Source organism: Nicotiana sylvestris, chromosome 12, assembly GCF_000393655.2.
Source record: "Nicotiana sylvestris chromosome 12, ASM39365v2, whole genome shotgun sequence".
Lineage (NCBI taxonomy): Eukaryota > Viridiplantae > Streptophyta > Magnoliopsida > Solanales > Solanaceae > Nicotiana > Nicotiana sylvestris.
Window position 1 is genome coordinate 9395380 of NC_091068.1, and position 27564 is coordinate 9422943.

Below are 27564 nucleotides of genomic sequence, written 5' to 3' on the forward strand. Positions count from 1 at the left end.
TATTTCGATGACTCATTTATCTCGATTCCGGCTCCTTGTCATCACGTCCCTTATTGGATTTATTTTATTGAAAACCAGACCATCTTATGGGTCCGGTTTCTCCCGTATACAAGCTATTCTGTCAACCAATCTCATTTTGGTTTTGGATAGGATTTAAAACAAAAGGAGTTTTCTATTATTTCATTTCTCTCAAAAACATTTTTACACAATTTCTATTTCTTTCTTAAACAAACAAGTTTCACTCACCACCGGACACAAAAGAGAATAGAGAATTCGGAAAAGAGAAAGGGAAGAGAAACAAAAGAGAAAAAGAAAAGCAGAAGATATGTGAAATATAATCCAACAAGCAGTCAAGCATAGACCCCACTGGGGCTATTGTTACTTTTATTTAAGGGTGTATTGTGGGCCGGGCCAGCCCGGAATCGCGGGCCAACCGGGCCAAACGGGCCGGTCTCTAGTGGTGCAAAAGCCCATAGTAGGCCGTTCCTTACCAAAAAGCCCGCGAGCCCGAGACCGTTTAGCCCGGGACCAGCAGGCGGGCCTCGGCCGGTTCAACCGGGCCAAACGGGCTCAACGACTAATTTTTTAATTTTTTTTTTTTAAAAAGGGACAACGGTCAAATATTTAAAATGTAGCCATTGCACTGCATTTTTAGCCGTTTGGCACTTTCAAAAATAGTCATTTGGCCCCCAAACTTTGTTTTAACCCCAAATTTTTATAATTACACTTTTTCCTTATTCTCAACTATAAATACCCCCTCATTCTTTCATTTTTACTCACAAATTCATCAATCTCTCTCATTTCTCAAACTCAAATTGAAGTATTCAAATCTTCACTCATCTCTCATTTCTCAAAATCCAATTCTTAATTCAGGTTAAATCATGCCCGGTGATTCTAGATTGCACCCATTTTTTTTGGAACACTTTAATGTGGTAGAAGAAAATGAAAAAGTTTACATAATAAAGTGCAATAACTGTAGTCGAGTCTACACTCGTCGTCGAAAGGAGGGCACAAGCTCTTTAAGGAGGCATATAAAGAGTTGTCTTGCGCGTTCTCTAGACATTCGTATTTAAGATTTTAAGTTGATTTGAGATAATTTGTGTTATTTTAAAATTATTAGACGTATTACGCTTAATGTTCTAGTTTGTTAGATTAATTTGAAATATTATGTTGAAGGTATTGTAACTTTAATTTGAAGTATTAAATATAAACTTTAATTTGAACTATATCTATAGCTTATATATATTATATATACTATATCTACATATTGAACTATATATATATATATTGTCTCGACCCCAAACCCCGGTCGTGATGGCGCCTAACACATTGCTAGGCAAGCCGAACCAAATATCAACCACAACCCATTTTCTTATTAATTCCATTATCAGCTAACACAGTTTAATTACCAATTTAACATAGTAAATGTCTAAACAACAAATTAGACATGCAAAAGTCAAGAGATACTATTAATACACAGCCCACACTGATCTGGTGTCACAAGTCTCGAGCCTCTAATACAAGTTCAACAACCTATTACATAGACAGTCTAGGAAATGCGGAAAACAATAGGATAGAAGGGAGCAATCAGGGCTGCGGACGCCATGCAGCTACCTCGATATTCCTGGATAATACTGATCGACTGGAAAACTCTCACTCAGCCTCTGGAACACCTGGATCTGCACGCAAGGTGCAGGGAGTAATGTGAGTATTCCGACCTAGTGAGTAATAAGCATAAATAACGACTGAGAATAAGAAATCACGAATACACAGGGTAATCTATAATTCAGCAGTTATACAGGTAAATGAAAGCAGTAAACCGATGAAAAACATAATGAGATACTTCTACAATAGATAAGCAGTAAATTGACAGACAATTAAAGAAAGTAAACACATAGAATAGTACCAGCCCCTCGGGCTCTCTCTCTCTCTCTCTCTCTCTCATATCATAACTGGGTACCCGCACTCACTGGGGGTGTGCAGACTCCGGGAAGGGCTCCTTACGGCCCAAGCGCAATATCAAGCCATCTCGTGGCATCAAATCTAGGCCCTCGCCTCATATCACTCAAGCCACCTCGTGGCGTATATATATGTATCTCAGACCCTTCGGCCTCATATCAGTATCAGTGTATCCTCATATCTGGCCCTTGGTCGAACTCAGTCTAAAAAATCACATAAGCCCCTCGGACATTGGTAAAACAGTAGTTCTCGGCCCAAAACATCGTTTAATATATCATTTAAGTTTCAAAACCAAGTAAAAGTGGCTGAGTTGTAAAACAGTCCGACTGAGTTCAAGTAATAAGTCAAAACAGTGAGGAAATAGTGATAAAAATCCCCGGAGGGTTCAACTGGTTGGCACGAAGCCCAAATATGACAATCAATCCAAATAATGATGATAACAAATAAGTTTCAGTCAAATATGCGGTAAAATCATCAATCGGGATGGAACAAGTCACAATCCCCAATAGTAAACGACCCCACGCTCATCATCAAGCGAGTGTCTCACCTCAATATAACACTATGATGTGCAATTCGGGGGTTCGAACCCTCAGAACGTCATTTACAATCAATAGTCACCTCGAACCGGCCACAACTCTAGCTTGCGACGCCTTTGCCCCTCGAATTGGCCTCCACGCATATCAAATCTATCCAAAATCAGAACAAATACGTCACAATATACTAAGGGAACAAAGCCCAAACAAAAACAATTGAAAAACATCAAAAATCCCAAAATTAGCAAAACCCGAGCCTCGGGCCCACTTCTCGAAACTCAGAAATATTTACATCAATGAGTTCCTTATCTCCCCACGAGTTCATACATATCAAAAGTTCTCAAATCCGACCCCAATTGGTCCTCCAAATCCCCAAATCAAATTTCAAAATCCCAAGCCCTAGTTTCTTCCATTTTTAGCTTAAGTTCCATGATTTTCTAGGTAGATTTTACAATAGAAACGAGTTTTTGGTTCGAAAATCTTACCTTCAAACGTTTCTCCTTGAATCCCTCTTTGATTACCCTCAAAAAGCTCTCAAAATGCTCAGCTATGGAGGAAAAATGACTCAAAATTGCGGATGAAAGCTTAAAACATTCTGCCCAGAGGTTTTCGCATCTGCGACCCCACCACCGCTTCTGCGGTCATTTCTCCTCATCTGCGGAAATCACTTAGGGGACCAGGTTCCGCATCTGCGGTCCACGAGCTGCATCTGCGACTCTGCATGTGCGGTCCATATACCGCATCTGCGGTCCCTGGCCATTCTTTCCAAACCTCTTCTGCGGCTCACCTTCCGCATGTGCGGCACCGCACCTGCGGTCACCAATCCACAGGTGCGGAAATACCAGAAGTAGCAGAAAAATCTGCAATCACTCAAGTTCCAAAACTTCCTGTTAGCCATCCGAAATTACCCCGAGGCCCTCGGGACCTCAACCAAAAGCACCAACAAAACCCAATACCTCATTCAAACTTGTTCCAATCATCAAAACACCTCAAACAACGCCAAATCCATCGATTCACATCGAATTCAAGCCTAAGTTTTCTAAAAACTTTCGAAATACATTTTCGATCAAATACCCAACCAAACCACGTTCGAATGACCTGAAATTTTGCACACACATCCCAAATGACATAACGAAGATTCAACAACTCTCGAAATTCCATTCCGACCCTCAGATCAAAATCTCGCCAACCAACCGGAAATCGCCAAAATACTAACTTCGCCAATTCAAGCCTAATTCTACTCCGGACCTCCAAAAACAATTCCGATCACACTCCTAAGTCATAAATCACCTCTCAAGCTAACCGAACCATCAGAACTCACATCCGATCCCTCTAAGACATAAGTCAACATCTGGTTGACTTTTCCAAACTAAACCTTCTTAAAAGAGACTAAGTGCCTCATTTCTTACCAAATCCCCTCCGAACACAAACTAATCAACTTGATCACATAAAACACGGATAACGAAGGACGACTGACTGGGTCATATATATATATATATATATATATATATATGTATATTCCAGAAGACAGTCCATTATATGTCATATACAGGCATACTAGGCCTCCAAAAAGCAAAATGATACATTTGCTTCAGTTGCTAAAGAAGAGGATAACGATGATATCAAATCATACGAAAAATTACCAAAGAAAGAAATAATATTTCTTCTAGAAACCTCTGAGATTCAGCGAAAAAATGAACCATGGAATATATTCCAGAGATACTTAATTAACGGGTTATACTACCTGGGGAATCATATAAAACCTGCGCTTATTATGAGACTATTCTCATCAGTACAAGTAGTGCAAAATTCCAGTACTTTTCAGGTTATAACACAAATGAGAATGTTTATAACTTCTCAAAAATTATTATCAAACAGATTATATCTGTTGAAGAATGGGGAATTTCCACAATGAAAGAAAGGCAGATAAGCCTTAATAAATCGCCCATGAACTTTACTTATTGGGATTATATCCAGGCATTTGATAGAGTGTTTTATTATAACAATGAAAGACATAAACATACCTGGTTTATTAAGGTACGTGCGAAGATATTTGCTGGACCTATTCCCAACTGGTTTCTAAATTGGTGGTCATATGACGGCCCCACAATAAAGATCTTGCCTGAGCCATTCCTAAAGTTATACAAAGAATGGGCAAAAAATTTCACCATTCTTAACTAATTTATATCATGCAGATCATATATGTTATTTAGAAAAAAATTGATCAGATATACTTCTTTATCGAATTCTCTATCTCATGGATTCATAAATGGATCACTAAATTAGGATTTACGGAGGAACAAATCCCTTGCTTATACAGGGTATTTTACAATAATTTTTGGGACAAATTGATGAATAATGATCCGAAAACAAAAATGTTATATGGCCAAGAATTATTGGATTCCATCAAACACAGATCCAATTATACTCGACCACTCCCCAGAAGAAAATATTTGATGACAGCTCAGTCAAGCATTGTCACGACCCAAGCTTAGGGGCGAGACTGGCACTCAGTGCCTCAACTATCCTTGCGTATTACCTGTGACTCAGAGACTTTGAACATGTAATGTCATATTTTTGGCCATGGGCTGCAAGAAAATGTACGATGTAAAGTATAAAACTGAATAGAGACTAACACTGACTAACCATCAACATAAGGCTGGGCCGGCAAGGCCGTCATATTTACTACAACTGACAAGCCAACAAAATATACGTACAGGACCTACCAGTCCAACATCCTGTATTAACTGACAGGACATATCTACAAGCCTCTAATAATAGATGTACTATGATCGGAACAGGGCCCTGACCTACCCATAACCTATCTACATATATACACAAGATACACACCACACTGCTAGCCTCGGTAACTCCGAAAGAAGGGGAGCTTACCGATAAAGCTGATCTCGGGCAACACCTACTGAGGAGGTCTACCCGTCTGTCTGTCTGACCCTGCATGCATAAAATGCAGCGTCCCCAGAAAGGGACGTCAGTACGAAATAATGTACCGAGTATGTAAGGCAATATACTGAAACTGAAACTGAACCGATAATATAACAACTAAGAACAACTGGGAGTCAAAGAAAACTCGAGGATATGCTCATCTGATAATACTGACTCAATTCTCTCAATATAGTAAGTAAAATAGTTGTCCGTCCCTATAAGGCTCGGTATACATATATATCTGCTCTGCCGTAGTAGGCTCGCTCATAAGCGTTCGACCATACTAGGCTCTGTATCTTGACCAACTGGGCTCGCTCATATGCGCTCGGCCACAGTAGGATCGTCATATAACTTACCATCTGATAAGAGGTTGCTCAATAGGGGCCTGCCCATCGATTATAGCTCGATGGTAATGAAAATACTTTTAATACTATATATATAGGCTCTCTGCTCTCTTGACTGGAATAAAGAAATACTCAATTGAAAATGATTTATATTCATCCTATGAGAAACAGAAGAATGATACTACAACAATTAAAATGAACTTAACTATTGAAGGTATACTAGACAAGATTAAGAGGCATATTGAATTAATGACAGAAAATAAAAATTACGTTTAACTTAGTGAGTCATCATTCTTGGCCTTCCATTACCCATTACAGAGTCTCTTGTTTCTACTTTTGGGAAGTAACATCTTCTTCTGATTTTAAAACCTTTTTCTTATTTTTGACTAAATTCGTATTTAGTGTTCCAAAGCTCAGCCATTTCAATGTCGTTGACAAGAAAGAGAATACAGTAGCTTGTTGAACCCGAAATATTTCGGCTTTTTACATGGTCATACCATGAAACAGCTTCCCATTAAATGCAAAATTCGTTTTTGAATATGACCCAAACCGACACATTATTTGGTCCAAACCGACCGTCGTAACTTACAAAACTAGAAAAATATACGTAACTTGCAAGACTAGCAAAATATACGTAAATTTCGGGATGTGAATTTTTCTTTATGGCTCATTAACAAAATCGTGTAATAAGAATGAAATAAGGGCTTAGCCTTAACATACCTAGAGTAGGGAAAACTCCGTATAATATTCTCGGAGAATATTGCACCGTATTCCTTTAGAATCCCAAAATGTGTACATTATTAAACTTCCAATAATCTTCGTTGGATTTTGTTTTTTTTGGTTGGAAAACGTTTTCTTGTGGGAGCTTGTCGTTCTGCTGGTGGTTGTTCATGAGAAATGGAAAATTTGCTTTGTTTAAAGCTTGAATTGACTACGTGGGGCCTAACATTTTTAAGACCAAGAAGCTATGTATTAAATTCAATCAATCCCTTAGGTAGCCACCTATTCCAACATGACCATGAGTCATTGTTTGGAAAAAGATTGGCTACCACGTTCTTTTTGGGTGTAATCTTATTCATTTATCCACTTATTAGTTGACCGGGTAATATTTCGTTATCCGATAATTAATCTATTACCCGCATAATTTAAGAATTATCACAATTACTTAAAATTCTATTTATATTTTTTTTTTTTTAAAATACTTCATATATACTTTATATATTATACTATCATGGTCATATGGTACCTTGCATGGTACTAGTTTATAATTATCGGGTATTATCGCTTAACCCGTATTTTATCCCAAATTGGCCACTTTCAACGAAACTCCTTTTCCCTAATTCGTGCATCCTTTATCCTTCATGGAACTTATTTTTTCCGCTTGTTATAAATAACTTAAGTACGTCAAGATGATCTCATCCCCGCGTCTACGTCGGTTAACTAAAAATGAAATTGTAACGTACGAAAATGCGAGATGTAACATCCTTCCCCCTTAGAAACATTCGTCCTCGAATGTTCAACTCCCCGTGATCTATATAACTTTGGCAAGGTCATCTCTGTAAAAACACCACTATCAATTCTCCCGGTAGGAGCTTAATAATCTAACGACATTCAGGACCATAATTATGAATAACGATGACAGCCTCTCATGACCAACGTAAGAATTTATACACATACCTTATGATTATGATGTCTCAGTCGAATCCTTTTCTGGATGAGGAAAGAAGTAGGGATATTTAGACTTCATGCTTTCCTCGGCCTCCCAAGTCATTTCTTCCACATTATTGTTTCTCCAAAGTACTTTCACGGAGGCTACCTCCTTATTCCGCAGCTTGCGGATTTGTCGGTATAGGATGGCAATCGGAACTTTCTCGTATGATAAGTTCTCTGTAATCTGTACATTATCCGTGGGTACTACTCGGGTAGGATCGCCAATGCACTTCCGTAACATAGATACGTGAAAAACCGGATGAACAGACTCCAATTCTGAGGGCAATTCTAACTCGTAAGCTACTTGGCCCACTCTCTGAATGATCCTATAAGGCCCAATATACTATGGGCTAAGCTTGCCTCTCTTGCCAAATATCATTACACCTTTCATAGGTGACACCTTTAAGAATACCCAGTCATTAACCTCGTACTCTAAATCTCGTCGTCGCACGTCAGAATATGACTTATGTCGACTCTGAGTTGTCAACAGTCGCTCCCGGATAAACTTTACTTTTTCTATGGCCCGTTGAACCAGGTCTGGCCCATATAACCCAAATTCTCCAACATCGAACCACCCTATGGGAGATCTGCACCTGCGCCCATATAAAGCCTTGTACGGAGCCATCTGGATACTGGAGTGGTAACTGTTATTATATGAAAACTCGATAAGAGGTAGATGTTCATCCCAACTTCTATTAAAATCCAGCACACATGCTCGCAACATATCCTCGAGCGTCTGAATCGTGCGCTCGGCTTGTCCATCTGTTTGTGGATGAAAAGCTGTGCTGAGATTCACCTGAGTTCCTAGACCTTTCTGAAATGACCTCCAAAAATGTGCTGTAAACTGGGCCCCACGGTCAGATATAATAGATACGGGTACTCCGTGTAGTCGCAATATCTCCTTAATATATAATTTTGCGTAATCCTCTACTGTATAGGTAGATCTGACCGGTAGGAAATGAGCTGATTTCGTGAGCCTATCGACTATCACCCATATAGAATCAAGCTTATGATGGGAACGAGGTAAACCTGTGATAAAGTCCATGTTAATCGCCTCCCATTTCCATGTCGGGATCTCTATAGTCTGCATTAGCCCTCCGGGCTTCTGGTGCTCTATTTTCACCTGCTGGCAACTAGGGCATTGAGCGACATACTCGGCAATGTTCTTTTTCATATCGTTCCACCAATACACATCCTTAATGTCATGATACATCTTTGTCAACCCAGGGTGAATAGAATACCATGAATAATGTGCTTCTGACATAATCCTGTCTCGTTCCCCTGCTACCTCTGGAACACAAAAACGACCCTTGTATCTGAGAACCCCATCTCCTTTGAGTTCTAACAACGGCTTCTTTTGTTGTGGAACCCGCTCTCTCAACTTGACTAACTCTGGATCCTCGTATTGCCTCTCTTTTACTTCAGCTATGAGAGATGATTTTGCAGTATTTTGTAGTACAACTCCTCCATTGCCAGAGTCCACTAATCGAACCCCCAAACAAGCCAATTGATGAATCTCCCTTGTCAATTGTCTTTTCTCGGCCTCTACATGTGTTAAGATACCCATAGATCGGTGACTTAAAGCATCTGCTACAACATTAGCTTTCCCTGGATGGTAGAGAATGTTAACATCATAGTCTTTCAATAATTCAAGCCATCGTCTTTGTCGCAAATTCAACTCTTTTTGCTTGAGGATATATTGCAGGCTCTTATGATCTGTGAATATATCAACATGCACACCATATAAATAATGCCGCCATATCTTAAGTGCATGGACAACCGCAACTAACTCGAGGTCATGGGTCGGATAATTCTACTCATGCTTCCTTAACTGCCTTGAAGCATATGCAATTACTTTTCCATGTTGCATTAGGACACATCCTAACCCGACACCTGAGGCATCACAATACATGGCATAACTATCTGGACCATCTGGAAGTGCCAGAACTGGCGCTGAGGTCAATCTATTCTTAAGCTCTTGGAAACTCTGCTTATAGGCCTCTGTCCACTGAAACTTAGTCGCTTTCTGCGTCAGCTTTGTTAATGGTGCTGAAAGAGAAGAAAACCCCTCTACGAACCTCCGATAATATCCTGCTAAGCCTAGAAAGCTACGAATCTCTGTCGGAGTGGTAGGTCTAGGCCAGGATTTCACAGCCTCAATCTTCTGAGTATCTACCTTTACACCTCCGTTGGATACAATGTGCCCCAAGAATGCTATGGACTTTAGCCAGAATTCACACTTAGAAAACTTAGCATACAATTTATTATCGCGGAGGGTTTGGAGTACTGCTCGTAGGTGATCTACATGCTCATCCTCTAAACGTGAATAAACCAGAATATCATCAATAAAGACTATCACGATCAGATCCAAATATGGCCGGAATAGGCTATTCATCAAGTCCATAAATATGGCAGGTGCATTCGTCAACCCGAAGGACATAACAAGAAACTCAAAGTGGCCATATCGGGTGCTGAAGGCGGTCTTAGGGATATCTTTCTCCCGAACTCTAACCTGGTGGTACCCTGACCTCAAATCTATCTTTGAAAAGCATCTAGCTCCCTGCAACTGATCAAACAAGTCATCTATCCTTGGAAGGGGGTACTTATTCTTAATAGTTACCTTGTTCAGTTGCCTATAGTCGATACACATCCTTAGCGATCCGTCCTTTTTTCGTACAAACAATACCGGTGCACCCCAAGGTGAGGTACTAGGCCTAGTAAAACCTTTTTCCAGTAAATCTTTTAATTGCTCCTTCAACTCCTTTAATTTGGCAGGTGCCATTCTATATGGAGGGATAGATATTGGTTGTGTTCCCGAAAGCAAATCGATTGCAAAATCAATCTCTCACTCTGGAGGAATACCTAGAAGTTCATCTGGAAATACATCTGCGTACTCCTTTACTACTAGAATAGACTGAAGTATAGATTTCTCAGCATCGGCATCTTTAACTCGCACAATATGATAGATGCACCCTTTTGCGATCATTTTTCTTGCCTTCAAATAGGAAATAAACCTGCCTCTGGGTGTCGCTGTATTACCTACCCATTCGAGGACTGGCTTACCCGGAAAATGAAATCTAGCTATCTTCGCTTGACAATCAACCGTGGCATAACAAGCTTCCAACCAGTCCATGCCCATGATAGCATCGAAATCCAACATCTCTAGTTCAACTAGGTCGGCTGAGGTTTGACGACCACAAACTGTTATCGTACAACCTTGGTAAACACGTCTAGCGATAATTGATTCTCCGACCGGTGTAGATACCATAAAAGGATCACTTAGTATTTCAGGCACTATACCAAATTTTCACGCGACAAATGGGGTAATACATGATAAGGTAGATCCTGGGTCTATCAAGGCATAAACATCGTGAGCACAAATAGTCAACATACCTGTCACAACGTCTGGTGAAGACTCTTGGTCCTATCGGCCTGCTAGCGCATAGATACGATTCTGGTTACTACCTGAACTGAACCCTCTACCTCTACCTCAAACTCTACCAGCCAAAGACCGAGACTCGTGCCCTGAAGGATACACAGACATAGTTAATCCTGTTGCTGAATTTGTTGGTTGCGCCATATCCCCAGAATCCTTATTTGGGCAATCTCGCATCATATTCCCTGGACGTCCACATGTATAACAAGCATCAGAACCGGCTCGGCATTGGACCAAGTGTCCTCGACCGCAGATGGCACATCGCGGCTGAAATGGCCCTGTCTGTCTCAAACCTCGTTGTTGCTGCAACCCTGACACCTGGGGGCTCTCACCTGGTCCTGACTGAGTATAGCGGTCATTCATGTACCCCTGTAGCTGAGGTGGTGGAGGTCTAGGTGGTCGTTTGAAGTACTAGGGCTGGTAGCTCCCCTGATACTGCTCGTGCGACATGACAAATCTCATCCTTTTACGTTGTCCTGACTCAGTCCTCTCCACACTCTACTGTCGACGCCTACCCCTTTCTATATTTTGGGCAAATGCCTGAACGTGGGATATCCATACTATCCTGTAATGCAGTAGTGGCACACGCCTCGGTCAACTCTGGGGCCAACCCCGCTATAAACCTGTGGATTCTATCTCGCATAGTAGCAACTATGGATGGTGCATATCTGGCCAAGGAGTCAAAACGAAGACTATATTCTCGAACACTCATATTGCCCTGCTTGAGTGCTAGAAACTAATCAAGTCGGGCTTGTCGGATTTCTCGTGGTAAATACTGGTCGAGGAAGGCATTTGAAAAATCCTCCCAAATAGCAGGAGGGGCATTACATCCCCTGGACCTTTCCCATCCCTTATACCAAAGGATGGCTATATCTCGGAGTCGAAAAGCTGCTAACTCAACTGCCTCTTTCTCCGTGGTATGCATAACCCGAAAAATCCTATGAAGCTGATCTATGAAATCCTGCGGGTCCTCCCTCTGATCCATCCCCGTGAACTCTGGGGGATTCAAAGCAATAAACTCTCGAACCCTTGAACTCCCAGATCCCTCATAAGGTCCTGCACTAGAGGATGCCCTAGCCTGTTGTTGGGTAGCTACCAACTGTGCCAACAAATGCACCACACCCCTCAAGTCCTGATCTGATAGAAGCGGAGGGGGAACTGGATGTGTGGTCTCCCTAGGAATCTCCTCAGGTGGTGGAGGAGCCGGTAATCGCTGAGTAGGGGTCTCTCCCTGCGACTCCGATTGGGCCCCATCTATTGAGGGTACCCTTCTAGTCCCCTCACCTACTGCTGGTTCTCTCCTTTGACTAGCTGTAGTCTTCCTAGTTATCGCCATCTGTGCATGCAAACGTCAACACATAAGTTTAACTCAAATTTTCTATAACTCTGTGCTACAGCACGATTTAGATTTAAAAGAAGGGTAACCAACTCCTAGATGCCCTGTAGTCCCTTGTTTATATAATGTGGTGCACCACACATTTATAAACAAGACCCTACTAGACACGGCTTGTAGACTCCCTAGGACAGAACTGCTCTGATACCACTTTTTATCACGACCCAAGCTTAGGGGCGAGACTGGCACTCAGTGCCTCAACTATCCTTGCGTATCACCCGTGACTCAGAGACTTTGAACATGTAATGTCATATTTTTGGCCATGGGCTTCAAGAAAATGTACGATGTAAAGTATAAAACTGAATAGAGACTAACGCTGACTAACCATCAACATAAGGCTGGGCCGGCAAGGCCGGCATATTTACTACAACTGACAAGCCAACAAAATATACGTACAGGACCTACCAGTCCAACATCCTGTATTAACTGACAGGACATATCTACAAGCCTCTAATAATAGATGTACTATGATCGGAACAGGGCCCCGACCTACCCATAACCTATCTACATATATACACAAGATACACACCAGACTGATAGCCCCGGTAACTCCGAAAGAAGGGGAGCTTACCAATAAAGCTGATCTCGGGCAACACCTACTGAGGAGGTCTACCCGTCTGTCTGTCTGACCCTGCATGCATAAAATGCAGCGTCCCCAGAAAGTGACGTCAGTACGAAATAATGTACCGAGTATGTAAGGCAATATACTGAAACTGAAACTGAACCGATAATATAACAACTGAGAACAACTGGGAGTCAAAGAAAACTCGAGGATACGCTCATCTGATAATACTGACTCAATTCTCTCAATATAGTAAATAAAATAGTTGTCCGTCCCTATAAGGCTCGGTATACATATATATCTGCTCTGCCGTAGTAGGCTCGCTCATAAGCGCTCGGCCATACTAGGTTCTGTATCTGGACCAACTGGGCTTGCCCATATGCGCTCGGCCACAGTAGGATCGTCATATAACTTACCATCTGATCAGAGGTTGCCCAATAGGGGCCTGCCCATCGATTATAGCTCGATGGTAATGAAAATACTTTTAATACTATATATATAGGCTCTCTGCTCTCTTGACTGGAAGAAAGAAATACTCAATTGAAAATGATTTATATTCATCCTATGAGAAACAGAAGAATGATCCTACAACAATTAAAATGAACTTAACTATTGAAGGTATAACAAACAAGATTAAGAGGCATATTGAATTAATGACAGAAAATAAAAATTACGTTTAACTTAGTGGGTCATCATTCTTGGCCTTTCGTTACCCATTACAGAGTCTCTTGTTTCTACTTTTGGGAAGTAACATCTCCTTCTGATTTTAAAACCTTTTTCTTATTTTTGACTAAATTCGTATTTAGTGTTCCAAAGCTCAGCCATTTCAATGTCGTTGACAAGAAAGAGAATACAGTAGCTTGTTGAACCCGAAATATTTCGGCTTTTTACATGGTCATACCATGAAACAGCTTCCCATTAAATGCAAAATTCATTTTTGAATATGACCCAAACCGACACATTATTTGGTCCAAACCGACCGTCGTAACTTACAAAACTAGAAAAATATACGTAACTTGCAAGACTAGCAAAATATACGTAAATTTTGGGATGTGAATTTTTCTTTATGGCTCATTAACAAAATCGTGTAATGACAAGATCATGCAAAATAAAATAATGGCTTAGCCTTAACATACCTAGAGTAGGGAAAACTCCGTATAATATTCTCGGAGAATACTGCACTGTATTCCTTTAGAACCCCAAAATGTGTACGTTATTAAACTTCCAATAATCATCGTTGGATTTTGTTTTTTTGGTTGGAAAACGTTTTCTTGTGGGAGCTTGTCGTTCTACTGGTGGTTGTTCATGAGAAATGGAAAATTTGCTTTGTTTAAAGCTTGAATTGACTACGTGGGGCCTAACATTTTTAAGACCTAGAAGCTACGTATTAAATTCAATCAATCCCTTAGGTAGCCACCTATTCCAACATGACCATGAGTCATTGTTTGGAAAAGGATTGGCTGCCACGTTCTTTTTGGGTGTAATCTTATTAATTTATCCACTTATTAGTTAACCGGGTAATATTTCATTATCCGATAATTAATCTATTACCCGCATAATTTAAGAATTATCACAATTACTTAAAATTCTATTTATTTTATTATTATTTTTTTAAAATACTTCATATATACTTTATATATTATACTACCATGGTCATATGGTACCTTGCATGGTATTAGTTTATAATTATCGGGTATTATCGCTTAACCCGTATTTTATCCCAAATTGGCCACTTTCAACGAAACTCCTTTTCCCTAATTCATGCATCCTTTATCCTTCATGGAACTTATTTTTTCCGCTTGTTATAAATAGCTTAAGTACGTCAAGATGATCTCATCCTCGCGTCTACGCCGGTTAACTAAAAACGAAATTGTAACGTACGAAAATGCGAGATGTAACAAGCATATTACTAGAAGAATATCTGTTCAAGATGGAAATAAAACAGAATTAATAAACCAATATCTGGAAGAAGTAAAAAGAAATTTACTTCAAACCTTAAACCAATGTGAAAGATCAAACACATCAATGCACAGTGAAACAAGTGGCGATGATATCGCAGAAGAAGATTCCTAGCCGATGCAACCGGAAGTAGTATTATCAGACAAAGACATAGACAAGGTGGAAGATGTCCTCCAACAAATGAAAGAATTAGATAGAAGGGGACTATGATTATCTGACAAAAACCCCACATCAACAGTAGAAACACTGTATAATACAGTAGAAACACTATATACACAATAGAAACACTATATGCATAATAGATACACTGTATAAGAGACCCATATAAGGGACATACTTTACTGTAGTCAGATTCTTTATGTTTTTTTTCTTTCTATAAGTAGGAGCCTCCTCTCATTCAGAAGAGGTATCAAAAAGACTCCCCTCTCTCTCTAAAAACTCTCTCTCTAAACTTGTAAAGTCTTTTAGCTTCTTCATTTTGTAAATCAGTTGAAGTAAATAAAAGTTTCGAAGTTCAGTTCATCATCTTCAGGGCCTTGCATCCCGACCTTAAAGGTATTTGTTTTATTTATTAAATAGTATTTTAATTACTTTGTCTCTCTCCCCAGCCGTGACTATGTCCGGGTAAACGGATTCATATCTATGTTGAAGATCTAACTTCTCTTGCATGTTAACCATGAAAGATCCAGACTCTTTCAAAATATAAAGGAATTTTAATATAGTTTCTTGGTTTGGTTCCAAGATGGTGGTACAGTCGACTTTGGTACTATATTTATTGGCTTTGCCTTAGTGGCTCTGTCTAGCCAGCTGTGACACTATAGCCCGCTGAAGTTGTCAAAAGGGCTCTCTCTTTTACAGTTAGAACCGCGAGATACATGGGCTCAATAAGAGTATGTATCGAACCTAGACAGACCCCTTGCTTGGGTAAAAAGGATAGATCCTTCCATACAGTCATTAGAACTATAATAAAATTCTCGTATATTTCGAATCTTTACTGGTCGCGGACTACCGCCAATCTTTAAAGGTACTAAAGCAGCTAGATCTGGAAGGCCGTGCGGACTACCGCCCGAATATATCGGTTCTCTTGATAAAAAACATGATGATTTGACTGTTTAATAAAAGAAATGAGTATTAAGAAAGGACCAACTGATATTGCCTCCGTTTCAGGAAGTAAATCAATTGATCAAGCTATTCTTACTTGACTCTTTCAAAATATAAAGGAATTTTAATATAGTTTCCTGGCTTGGTTCCAAGATGGTAGTACATTCGACTCTAGTACTATACTTATTGGCTTTGCCTTAGTGGCTCCATCTAGCCAGCTGTGACACTATAGCCTGCTGAAGTTGAGACTCTTTCAAAATATAAAGGAATTTTAATATAGTTTCTTGGCTTGGTTCCAAGATAGTGGAACAGTCGACTCTGGTACGATACTTATTGGCTTTGCCTTAGTGGCTCCGTCTAGCCAGCTGTGACACTATAGCCCGCTGAAGTTGTCAAAAGGGCTCTCTCTTTCACAGTTAGAACCGCTAGACGGTTGGCGATAGTCCGCACGACCAGTAAAGATTCAAAATATACGAGAATTTTATTATAGTTCTAATGATTGTATGGAAAGATCTATCCTTAATGCACTATATATATCTCTAATATATATATATATATATATATATAAATAATACATATAAACTATATATAAACTATCTGAAACAATCCGAAAACTTAAAACAACGTACATGGCCAAATGGTTTTACAATCTGAAAAACTGTTCGGATAACTAATTGTGATAACACTGGTGTGGGCTAGTAGTGTAGGATAGTCTTGTTAGTTATTAGTTTGGGTTATATTCTGTAATTGGTCCTGGCCCAATTTGTAATTATGCTTTTCCATTTTAGTTAGGATAACAGGTGGGTCATTTTGATATAGAGAAGAACATATGTTCTTCTTCTAGAACATTCATTCTCTGAAACTCTCTCTCTCTCTCATAGATAACTGTAAATTTCAGCCATGGTTGATCAAATTCAAGCTTGAGTATGCATTTCTAACATGGTATCGGAGCGGGAAGCATTAATTCTGGCCCTTTAATTCTTTTCTGATGCTACGCTCGTAATCCTTCATTCGAATCTTCTTAATTTCGCACCTAAGATCGTTTTTTTGTTTCTTACTTCAAATTTGTTCTCCCGTCTCTCGATTTGAGGTTTGAACGTCCTGGTTTCTTCATAAATTGTGAGATTCTTCGTCAAATTGTGAGAGTCTCTGCGTCGATTGGAATTGTTCGAATATCTAGGGTTTCGATTGTTGATTTCCATCTGGCTTAGTTAATCTGGTGTGTTAGGGTTTCTCATTGGAGCTCATTTTCGAAGATTAGGGTTCCTCTATTGCTGCTAGAAGGTCGTCTCCTTCCAATCACGAAGGTGTTGGTAACATCGTCTCTTTCATCGTCTGTTTTTTATTACCTCTGTTTGTTGATCGAGATTTGTGAGCCGTAAAGTCAGTCAGTTTGTTTTGTTATTCTTAAATTGTTGCTGTTCTATTTGATATTGTATGGAATTGGCCTTTCATTCGCTATGACGATTACTCCTCCCTGCGATGCTACTCCTACTACTGACAGAGGAAACTCCTCTTCCTCTCGTCCTACTGCTTTTCATCATGATGACTATACTCACCCGTGTCATCCTCTTTATGTACATCCATCTGATGTTTTAGGAGCCTCTCTAGTTTCCACTTCTTTTGATGGCACTAGCTATGGAAGCTGGTGTCGAAATATTCTGGTGGCTCTGTCTGTACGCAATAAATTGGATCTTATAAATGGCACTACTGAAAAACCACATGTTGGTTCCCCTCTAGTCAGGCAATGGCAACGTTGTAATGATTTAGTTGTGTCTTGGCTGACCAATTCTCTCACAAAGGAGATTTCTCGTAGAGTTGAGTATTCAGAACTAGCCAAAAACATTTGGCGTGAATTAGAGGAGAGATATGGTGTGGCTGATGGTGTTAGAATTTTTGAACTTAAGAAGGAGTTATCTCACATTTCTCAGGGTCCTTTGGACATTGCCTCCTATTTAAACAAAATAAAACAACTTTGGGATGAAATAGCTTCCATTTTTGTTAATCACCTCTCTGTGTGCACATTTGGGGGAAATAAAAAGGCTGAGGAAGAGTAGAAGGTATACCAATTCTTAATAGGACTCAATGACACTTACCTCCAAGTTAGAAGCAATATCTTGATGATAAAGCCCCTTCCATCTATGAGTACAGTTTATGGGATTCTACTAAGTGATGAGAAGCAAAGGCAAGTATCCTCCACTTCTCAGTTTCCTTCAAACGCAAACTCTGCTTCTTTTAATGTTGGAGTGTCCAAACAATCCTTCCTCTCTAAGGTGAATTTCACTCCTCAAAGACCAAACAATCAAAGGTCCTCTCTCATTTCCAAGTACTGTAAGAAACCAAGGCATTCTATTGAAAAGTGCTACAAGTTGCATGGTTTTTCTCAGAATTTCAAGTTCACTAAAGGTAATACACCTAGGAGAACTTGTGAGACCCCATGTGTTTTTTTCTCTTCTCTTACGTAATATACGTAATGTGACATGGTTATATTAGGTATATATGATTGGGTATAGTACATTGGGAGAATAAAACTAAAAATGTGTTGTAATATGAAGGAACTAACTAAAGCTTTAGGTCAAAGGAATCCCTTAAACAAAGGTTTGTGGTTAAAGAAATGGCTCGGGTAGCACCCCGTACATTCGGAAGGTTTAAGTTAACTTGTACCTGTGGGATACGACTAAGAGTGTCTAATATGCTAAGAATAGTGTGTTATTAGGTATTATAATATCACACAGGTCACATGTTAGGTTTTGGAGTCAAGCAAGTTGCGAAATAAAGGTCGGCAAAGGTTATAGTAAAAATCTCTAATAATTTTTCTAAACGTTGGGTCAAATGTATCAGATCATTTCTTCCAATATATAATGAGTTATGGGATCCACAACCGATAGAATCGAAGGTCCACAAGTCTAGTTCACAACCGAAAAAAACTCACATCAAACGGGACATTGCAGTAAAAAGTTATGACAGTTTTACTCCAGACTATCCAGGCTGAAACCGGGTCGCGAACTGAGTCGGGTCAAACAAGTGGTATAAGTTGGCAAATCCGACTTGTAAGACCCCAAAACATTTCATTTTCATCCCAAAACAATGAGGGAGCTGAAGAGAGGGTTTCATTGTGTTCTTGAGTGATTAAGGTACGTTTTTAACGATTTCTACCGTTAAAGCTTGTCCCCGTGCCAAGAAACTCAATCTCTACGCTTTGCAATCGTTTCCCCCTTCTATTAGCTGTGTTTGGAGCTATTTTTGAAAGATAGGAATTTATTGTTCTTGCTGGTTCTACAGGCTTTACACTTGATTTTCCAAGGTAATCATCTTGGGACTCTTTTATGATCGTTTTTACAAAGTTCTACGGACGTTTCGTCAAGTTAGGGCCATATGGCAAATCTGCCGATTTAAACTCAATTATGAACTGTTTATAGGTGCATATAAGCTGCATATATATAGTGTTTACGAAGCTTAGGACGTAAGGAACAACTTTCATGAAGGAACTACAGGTATTCGGACGTTCGTTGGAAATGTATGTTAAGGCTAAGCTCCATCCTTCCTTTTTGCACGAATTCTTGGAAATTCCTAAGACATCAAATGTGATATTTTACTATTCTATTGCTAGAAAGACCTTCTGTGAAAGGCATTGGGATCGTAGCTGAAGTATTTTCATGATGCTATTAGGTTGATGTTCCACTCGTTCAGTTAATTAGGGTATTTGACATCTATATATATCATTTTGTCGGTTTTCTTATCCATTTGTCTATATATATGAATTCTTATTCGTCTTTGGGTTGTGTGACTAAACAAAATAAAGGCATTTAGTATTTATGATCAGTCCTTCTTCCTTGTTAAAGTATATTTTAAAATCTCTAAAGTGACATCGATTTCCAAAAGTCTCAAATATAAATTTTACTTTTAAACTATAAAACACTTGATTTTTTATATACTTTCTTTTACTAATTATCAAGAAATCAAGTATAAGGACTAAGTGAAACACCTTAAGCGTTTTATGAACATCTTCAGAGTTAAGTTATCTTTCTAAAAGTCGAGTTAAGTTTTCAAGCTTATTTATTCAAAAAAAAAAACATATGAGGCTCCACGAGACAATTGTATGTGATATAAAGGTGATTATGAGATTATAAGAATAAGAGTACTAATGAGACAAGATAGGCTAAGTTCTTGTTATGGCCTATTATGTGCATTCAAAGTTCATATCATACATGGAATATTATGCATGGACTTCGAGCTATAATCGGAGGTAAGGGCCTATTTGCCCGAAAAAACTATATATATTGTACAGATGGCCATAAGTTGGCAATATGATACCGGTTAGCTACCGGGAGAGACTGCCATTGCTAGCATTTGGTTGGGTATGTCATGCATTTGTATCAATATATATGTATTCACGACATACGCTTACACGAGCATACCATGCATAATTGATTACTATGAGGTCGGATGTCGATCATGGAGGCTATAAGAGTGTCAGTGTCAGGTGGTTTCACTATTATTTTTTTTACATCAGCTATGTATGATTCTACTTTCTGCCTTACATACCAGTACATTTTTATTCGTACTGATGTCCCGTTTCCTGGGGATACTGCATTTTTGTTTCGTGCTTGCAGGTCCAGGTAGGGACTCTGATCGACCCCTCCGCTAGGATTTCGGGGTTCAGTTGTGAGTTGGTAAGATCCACCTCTTCCTGAAGCTTTCATAGGATGATTACTTTTGTGTACAGTTTGGGTATAGTCGGGGCCTTGTTCCGACAGTGCTTATGACACTCTTAGAGGCTATTGTTAACACAGTATTCTGGGTTTCTTTTTGCAGCTTTCAGTATCCAGCCTATAGGCTTGGCATGTATATATATGTGTGTACGCATGTATGTATCCAAATCGCGGCCTCGTCGGCCAACTAGTACTTTATTATTTTGGCTCGTTTACCTTTGTTTATATGGCTTATTGTTATTTAGGTCATGACCTTAATGGTCCAGGCTTAGTATTTCAGATGTTGTGCTGCTCGATCTGTTGGGCCACAGTTTAGTTAGCTAGTATGTTTAGTGGCTAACTCGATCAAATACAGTATCGAGTGCCAGACGTGCCTCCCCTAGTTTGGGGCGTGAAAAACTTGGTATCAGAGCAGGTCGTATCCCAGGGAGTCCACAAGCTATGTCTAGTAGTGTCTTGCTTATGGGTGTGTTGTGCACCACACTTATAATCATGAGGCTATTAGGCATTTAGGAATGATTATGTTTCTTTCAATTAATAGATCGTGCTATAGAGCGAAGTTATAAGAACATATGAAATCTAAATCGTGCTTTGTGTTTCTTATCTTGCAAGCTACCTACGTTCAGGAGATGGCACAACGAGAGATAGGTATGAATCCGGAGGAAGGTACCCGTCATTCCCCACCGGGTCAGAGGGATAGATTTCCCTTAGAGGCACACAGTGATTCTCCACTACCCCTAGTTTCAGCTTCCCCAGCACTTGTTAGAGCCCAGGGAGATGCAGTACCCCCAGCCTCACCAGTTCCATTTGTATCTGAGGTGTCACACCTCCCTTTTTCCCTACATCCCCGGAAGAGGGTATAGTATATAAGGGAGTTTTCCAATTAAAGAACAATCGAAACGGGATCGTTATTTATTAGAAATCAAAGTCACTACTTGGGAGATTTATGGTGTCCTAAGTCACCGGTTGAATCCCGAATCGAGGAAAATATGACTCTATTTAACAGTCCGCGAACCAGAAATCCGAGTAAGGAATTCTGTTAACCCGGGATAAGGTGTTAGGCATTCCCGAGCTCCGTAGTTCTAGCACGATCGCTCAACTGTTATATTCGGCTTAATAATCTGATTTTAAACAATTATGAACGTATGTGCAAATTTTAGCTGTTAACCGCTTTTATTCCATTTGAAGCAATTTGAACGTCGTTTAAAACATGTCTTTGGATCGTGCCACATGAAATGCACCCGCAATTCTAAACATATTTTATTCAACATTTTAAGATTTGATTTAGGTCATATGAAATGCGCATCCGAGTCCTTTTATCTAATCTGACGTAGTTCAGTTGATGAATAGTAACCCAATTTCTATACTGTGACAAAATCATGTCCAGATGTAACCAATTCAAGTAAACGCGAGCAGATAACCAAGCGATCAAATTCAAAACCATGGAGAACAGTTACAGAATCAACGGGATCATATCACCAAATAAATAATTAATATTAAGCTTGCATAAAACGAATAGAGGATGAGAGAGTTGAACCTCAATAGAGCCGGACAATTGATTGTTTCAATGTTTAACACTCGAAATATGCTGAACCGCGGAAGAAATCCGAATTAGCACCAGAGACTCAACCAAACACGGACTCAAACCCACACTTTAATCATTGTTTACGCTGACAAAGATTAGGTCCAGTAGCCCATGAGACCCTGTTTGATTTCTTCAATTCCATGAAACCCCTTTATGACTTAATTAATAGATTCAAAAACACTCAGTTTTCTTTAGATAAAAAAACGGATTATTTCCCATTCCAAGGTGTTAGAAGCTGTAAAACGTGCTTCCAAGGTGTTAGAAGCTGCAAAACGTTTGCACCTGAAAGAACACGTTGTATTTGATGGGTCTGTAAATGAATTCAAAATAACTCTATGCTGATAAACAAAGATGGAGATTTACAATATCACTCGTTAAACCAAACAGAGCCACGATCCGCGGACTGAAATGCCAAAACTATGAGCCGGAACCTCGCTGGAAATTCAAAACAAACGGCATCTCGGACAGTGTATCAATGAACACCTCGACGGACCTGACCCCGGCGACCTCGAGCGGAAGCACGACCCAAATAAACAACAGACTTCTGACTGAAAACTGTCGGGTTACGTAGATCTCAAGGATATTTTGGATGGCAGAAAAATGGAGATGATGAGCTGCGTTTTTGTTGTAACGTTGCTGCGCAACTTTTTTGTATGTGTGTATGGTTGTGTGGTAGAGATAGGGAGGTGGATGCACACTATCTTGTTGTCCACGACCTCGGTGGTTTTGTTGTGGAGCTTGAGGCATTTCATCAAGTTGCTCCTCTTCGCCATCCACCTCTCCCAAAGTCAAGTTTCCATGTTTGTTGTTCACCACTTGGAACATACAATCACTTCAACAAATAAGAATAACGAAAGTAAAAGAAGATATTTAAAGAAACAAACTCAAGTATATATCTAACAGCGTAAACTCCCTGTCAACAGCGCTAAAAATTGATCACGTCTAATTCACACCTAATTAAAGAGTATGAAATAGACGTTGCACTTTCACCAAAACTGCTACATGGTCCGATCTTGTAATGCCTCCTTTATAGCTCTAGTTCCAAAAAGGAAGGATGTTATTGAACTTAAAGATTTCAGGCCCATAAGTCTCATAGGTAGTATTTACAAGATAGCAGCTAAGCTTTTAGCTGAAAGGCTCAAATCTGTGATTGGGAAGCTTATTTCAGGAAACCAAAATGCTTTTATCAAACAAAGGCAAATCACTGATGCTGTTTTGATTGCTAATGAGGTGTTGGATGAGAGGTTGAAGAGTGGAATCCCAGGTATCATATGCAACCTAGACATTGAGAAAGCTTTCGACCAAGTTAATTGGTCCTACATGTTCTCAATGCTAAGGAAAATGGGATTTGGTAGCAGGTGGATTAGATGGATCAAATATAGTCTGACAATAGTCAAGAATTCAATTCTAATCAATAAGAATCCAGTTGGCTTCTTCTCTCCGCAAAAGGGACTAAGGCAAGGAGATCCCTTATCCCCTTTTCTTTTTATTATTGTTGTGGAAGGCCTCAGCAAGATGCTTGACAAAGCAAGGAAGTTACAATGGTTTGACGGCTTCAGTGTTGGAAGGTCCCTAGAAAGTGAACTTACAGTTTCACACTTGCTTTATGCGGATGACACACTAATCTTCAGTGGTGCTGAAAAAACTCAGGTCCGATATCTTAATCTCACCATGCTCATTTTTGAAGTTGTTTCAGGGCTTCATATCAACATGTCTAAGAGTATGATTTATCCTGTTAATGAAGTTCCTAACTTAAGCTAGCTGATGTTAAGCTAGCTGATGTTCTATGTTATGCTACTGGCTCTTTCCCAACCACATATTTAGGATTACCATTGGGAGCAAATTATAAGTCTACTGCAGTGTGGAATGGAGTGATAGAAAAGGTGGAGAAGAGATTGGCAACTACAATATCTCTCTATGGGTGGCAGGCTAACCTTGATTAGCAGTGTTATGGATAGCATTCCAACCTATTACATGTCACTTTACCCTATGCCTAGTAAGGTGCTCAAGCAGCTGGACAAGCTCAGGTTTCTTTGGAAAGGGAATAGTGAGGGGCATAAGTTCCACCTTGTCAAGTGGTCCAAAGTAACCCAACTCAAAGAACTTGGTGGACTTGGTATCAAAGATTTGGCAAAACACAACAAGAGCATGCTAATGAAATGGCTAGGAAAATTTGGGGAGGAGGATACCAGCCTGTGGAAGAAGGTGGTGATAGACAAACATGGACAACAAATCCATTGGTATACTAAACTAAGCAGAGCCCCTCATGGAGTGGGGTTATGGAAACACATTAGTAACCTTTGAGATGACTTTTCACAGAATGTCTCTTTCAAGGTTGGGAATGGATCACATATTATATTCTGGAAGGATATTTGGTTTGGAAATTGCCCACTAAAGGAAAGCTTCCCTCTACAATTTCAGATAGCCAATGATCCCAGTTCTATAGTTAGGGAATATATATCAGAAAATGCATGGGCCCCTCTCTTTAGAAGAAACATGCATGACTGGGAGTTGGACAACTTTTTTGTGTTGTTGGAAAGACTGGAAAACATCATCGTGAATGATCAGATTCCAGACAAGCTCATATGGGGAAGAGATAGTGCAGATTCATATACAGTCAAGGCAGGCTATAGGCATATGTGTGAACATAATGGAATCATAGACTCTTGGTCGTGGAAGCTCATTTGGAGGACAAATCTTCCCACAAAGGTTACTTGTTTCACTTGGACAACCCTTAGAGAAGCCTGTTTAACTCAAGATAATCTTTGTAAAAGGAGCTTTCAGTTGGTGAATAGATGCTACCTATGCCAGCAAAACTCTGAGTCAGTCAACCACCTTTTTTTGCATTGTCTAATGGCAGCAAATATGTGGAATATGTTTCTAGCAATCTCGGGGCTTAGCTGGACACAACCTTAGGGCATTAAGGAGGCAGTAGAAGGATGGAGCAGATGGAAAGTGGACAGAGCCATCAAGAAAGTCTGGAAGATGATCCCAGCATGCATTTTTGGTGTCTTTGGCAAGAAAAGAATCGCAGATGTTTTGATGACATTTCAACTCCACTATATGCTCTTAAAGCTAAATGTCTTGTGTATCTATTTAGTTGGAGTATTATAGGCCCTGTAAATAATGTTATTCCCCTTCTAGACTTCATTGGCTCACTTACTCTAAGTTAGCCCCCTTCTACTTTTGATTCTTTTTGTTAGCTCCTGGCAAGTTTTTGTTATATTGTAATGGAGCTAACATTGATCCTTCTTGTAGCTTTTGCACCTTCTTGATGCTTGCAATGAAGCAACTTATCTCATTAAAAAAAAAATATGCATGCAAAAGTGGGGAAAATATGAGAGGAGGTTACATAACATTACTCGTGATGAACTAGCCCTTGGGGACTTCTTGGTTATCAGAAAGATCATCACGAAATCTACCATAACACACATAAAATGCTTCCAAGTACATCTCCTAATCAGCAATAAAAGCTAAAGGAACTAACACCCCTAATGTCATAAACTCAGGCACACAATTAGTAAAACAAAATTTTTAATTCCCTTATAACATTTAAAAAAATCATTAGTCACTAAACATCTAAACCAATTTGTCAATTTAAAAAAAGCTAAAACCATTTAGGAGAGAATATTCCAATTTCGGGAACACGAATGATCATTCACCAGTTTGTTCGACAAACAAGTGCTCAGTAGCCAATCACTACAATAAACGAAATAACAGAGCCTTCACCTTTAACACCAAAAAACATCATATATTCACTATTAACAATAAAACACAATATATACTAAGTTACTAACATCCACACACATATTTAGATATAATAACAATAAACAAGACAAACACACACATAAAAAGACAACATGTGAGAATACTTCAAAAAAACTGAATTTTCACACAGATCAAAGATCGAGGGATTTACATAAAGATGTAGAGAAGTCGACAGATGAATTTTGCCTCTAATTTCTCCAGCGAGTGGTTTTTATTCTTTTTGTATCTAGAGAGAATAAAATAAAATATTGAGTGTACTAATATGCCCCCAAAGGTACAGGTCTCCTTTATACCGACTATGATATTTTAGTTATTTTGGGAATTAGAAAAGGGTAATGTCGGTAAAGAATACGGGTAGATAGTGTAGTGCAATGAATCAGGTCCTTCGTTGGCCCGAAATACAGGCCCGAGCGTGTTCCTGAAAGATTTAAATATGGGACCCATTCACTATGTGTTTTGAAAGGATAAGACCGAAGGTAACTTGTTCATTAGTTCTATTTTTTTAAAGAATCATTACGTGGGGATTGGAAAAGGAAATGAATTATGGAAAATTAATAGTACTTATTCTATACGGGTGGAATCGAGGTTAATGGCACCCCTATATCTCGGTGAGGCAAACGAAGTAAAGACACGATTGTATGGAATCGGAATCGAAGCTCGGAGCTTCTCATAGTAAGGCCCGAGTGGAGTGCTCGTCACCGGACCTGATAAGATAATGCCCCCAACCCCGTACGAGCCCCATGACTCCAAAAAACACTACAAAGCAGTTGCACCCAACTTGTGAAGGGCAGTGATATCCGCGCCCGATCGGATATCACGGCGTGAATCGCGGCCCGTATTGACAGCAAATCGATGATTAATTAAAAAGAAGATTTTTACCTTTCTTAGAATAGTACTATGGATAAAACTCTCCTACTATATAAAGGAGATAAGTTTTATTCAAGAAGGATACGAGAACACGCATATCAAGGCAATATAGACATGTTTTCTCTATTTCTAAGCTATTCAAAGGTTTTAATTCTTGTTCATAGCTTTTCATATATATATTTTAGCTCCGAATTGAACGCGGACTAATTGTTAAGCTCACAACCGAGCCGAACTCAATATTATAAGTAGTTTGGCTATTTATTTTATCTTTAATTTGCCTATCTAATGATATTGGTCACTTGTATTGGATTAATCCACATATCCTTAAAATCGCATATAAATTTATTTGTTATCCATTTTTCAAAGTGAATAGTTTGGCGCCCACCGTGGGACTAAGGATAATTGTAATGACCCGGTTATTCATTCTGAGAGTTATAGCCCCATTTCCCCCATTTATGCTTCTTTATGTATTGTTCAACTGTGTTGAGTTTTATTGAGTTGGTATATTTGGGTTCGGAGTAGTTTTGGAGTGAAATGAACACTTAGTCTCTTAGTTAGAAAAGTTAATCGGAAGTTGACTTATGAGTAAACGAATTCGGATTTGGATTTTTATGATTTCATTAGCTTTGTTTGGTGATTTTAGACTTAGGAGTGTGTCTGGAATATAATTTGGAGGCTCGTGGTAGAGTTAG

The 27564-nt window shown here is 39.4% G+C and overlaps 2 protein-coding genes across 2 annotated transcripts; one reads left to right on the forward strand and one right to left on the reverse strand.

Annotated features, from left to right (window-relative positions):
- Positions 1 to 10334: 10334 nt before the first annotated feature.
- LOC138882658 (uncharacterized) lies at positions 10335 to 11288 on the reverse strand. Its single transcript, XM_070163266.1, has 2 exons — positions 10991 to 11288; positions 10335 to 10783 (listed from the first exon to the last, which is right to left on the reverse strand). Exons 1-2 carry the CDS (start codon positions 11286 to 11288, stop codon positions 10335 to 10337), a joined length of 747 nt encoding a protein of 248 aa, XP_070019367.1.
- Positions 11289 to 17400: 6112 nt separating this feature from the next.
- LOC104221939 (uncharacterized) lies at positions 17401 to 17997 on the forward strand. Its single transcript, XM_009773100.1, has one exon. It carries the CDS (start codon positions 17401 to 17403, stop codon positions 17995 to 17997), a length of 597 nt encoding a protein of 198 aa, XP_009771402.1.
- Positions 17998 to 27564: the final 9567 nt, after the last annotated feature.

What these genes read in the sequence shown, in the direction of transcription:
- LOC138882658 (XM_070163266.1), bottom strand. Translation starts at nt 11,288, where the DNA reads ATGAATGACCGCTATACTCAGTCAGGACCAGGTGAGAGCCCCCAGGTG. An exon ending in CGAGTCTCGGTCTTTGGCTG is followed by an intron (nt 10,784 to 10,990) that starts GTAGAGTTTGAG and finishes AATTTGGTATAG; the next exon opens with TGCCTGAAATACTAAGTGAT.
- LOC104221939 (XM_009773100.1), top strand. Translation starts at nt 17,401, where the DNA reads ATGACGATTACTCCTCCCTGCGATGCTACTCCTACTACTGACAGAGGA.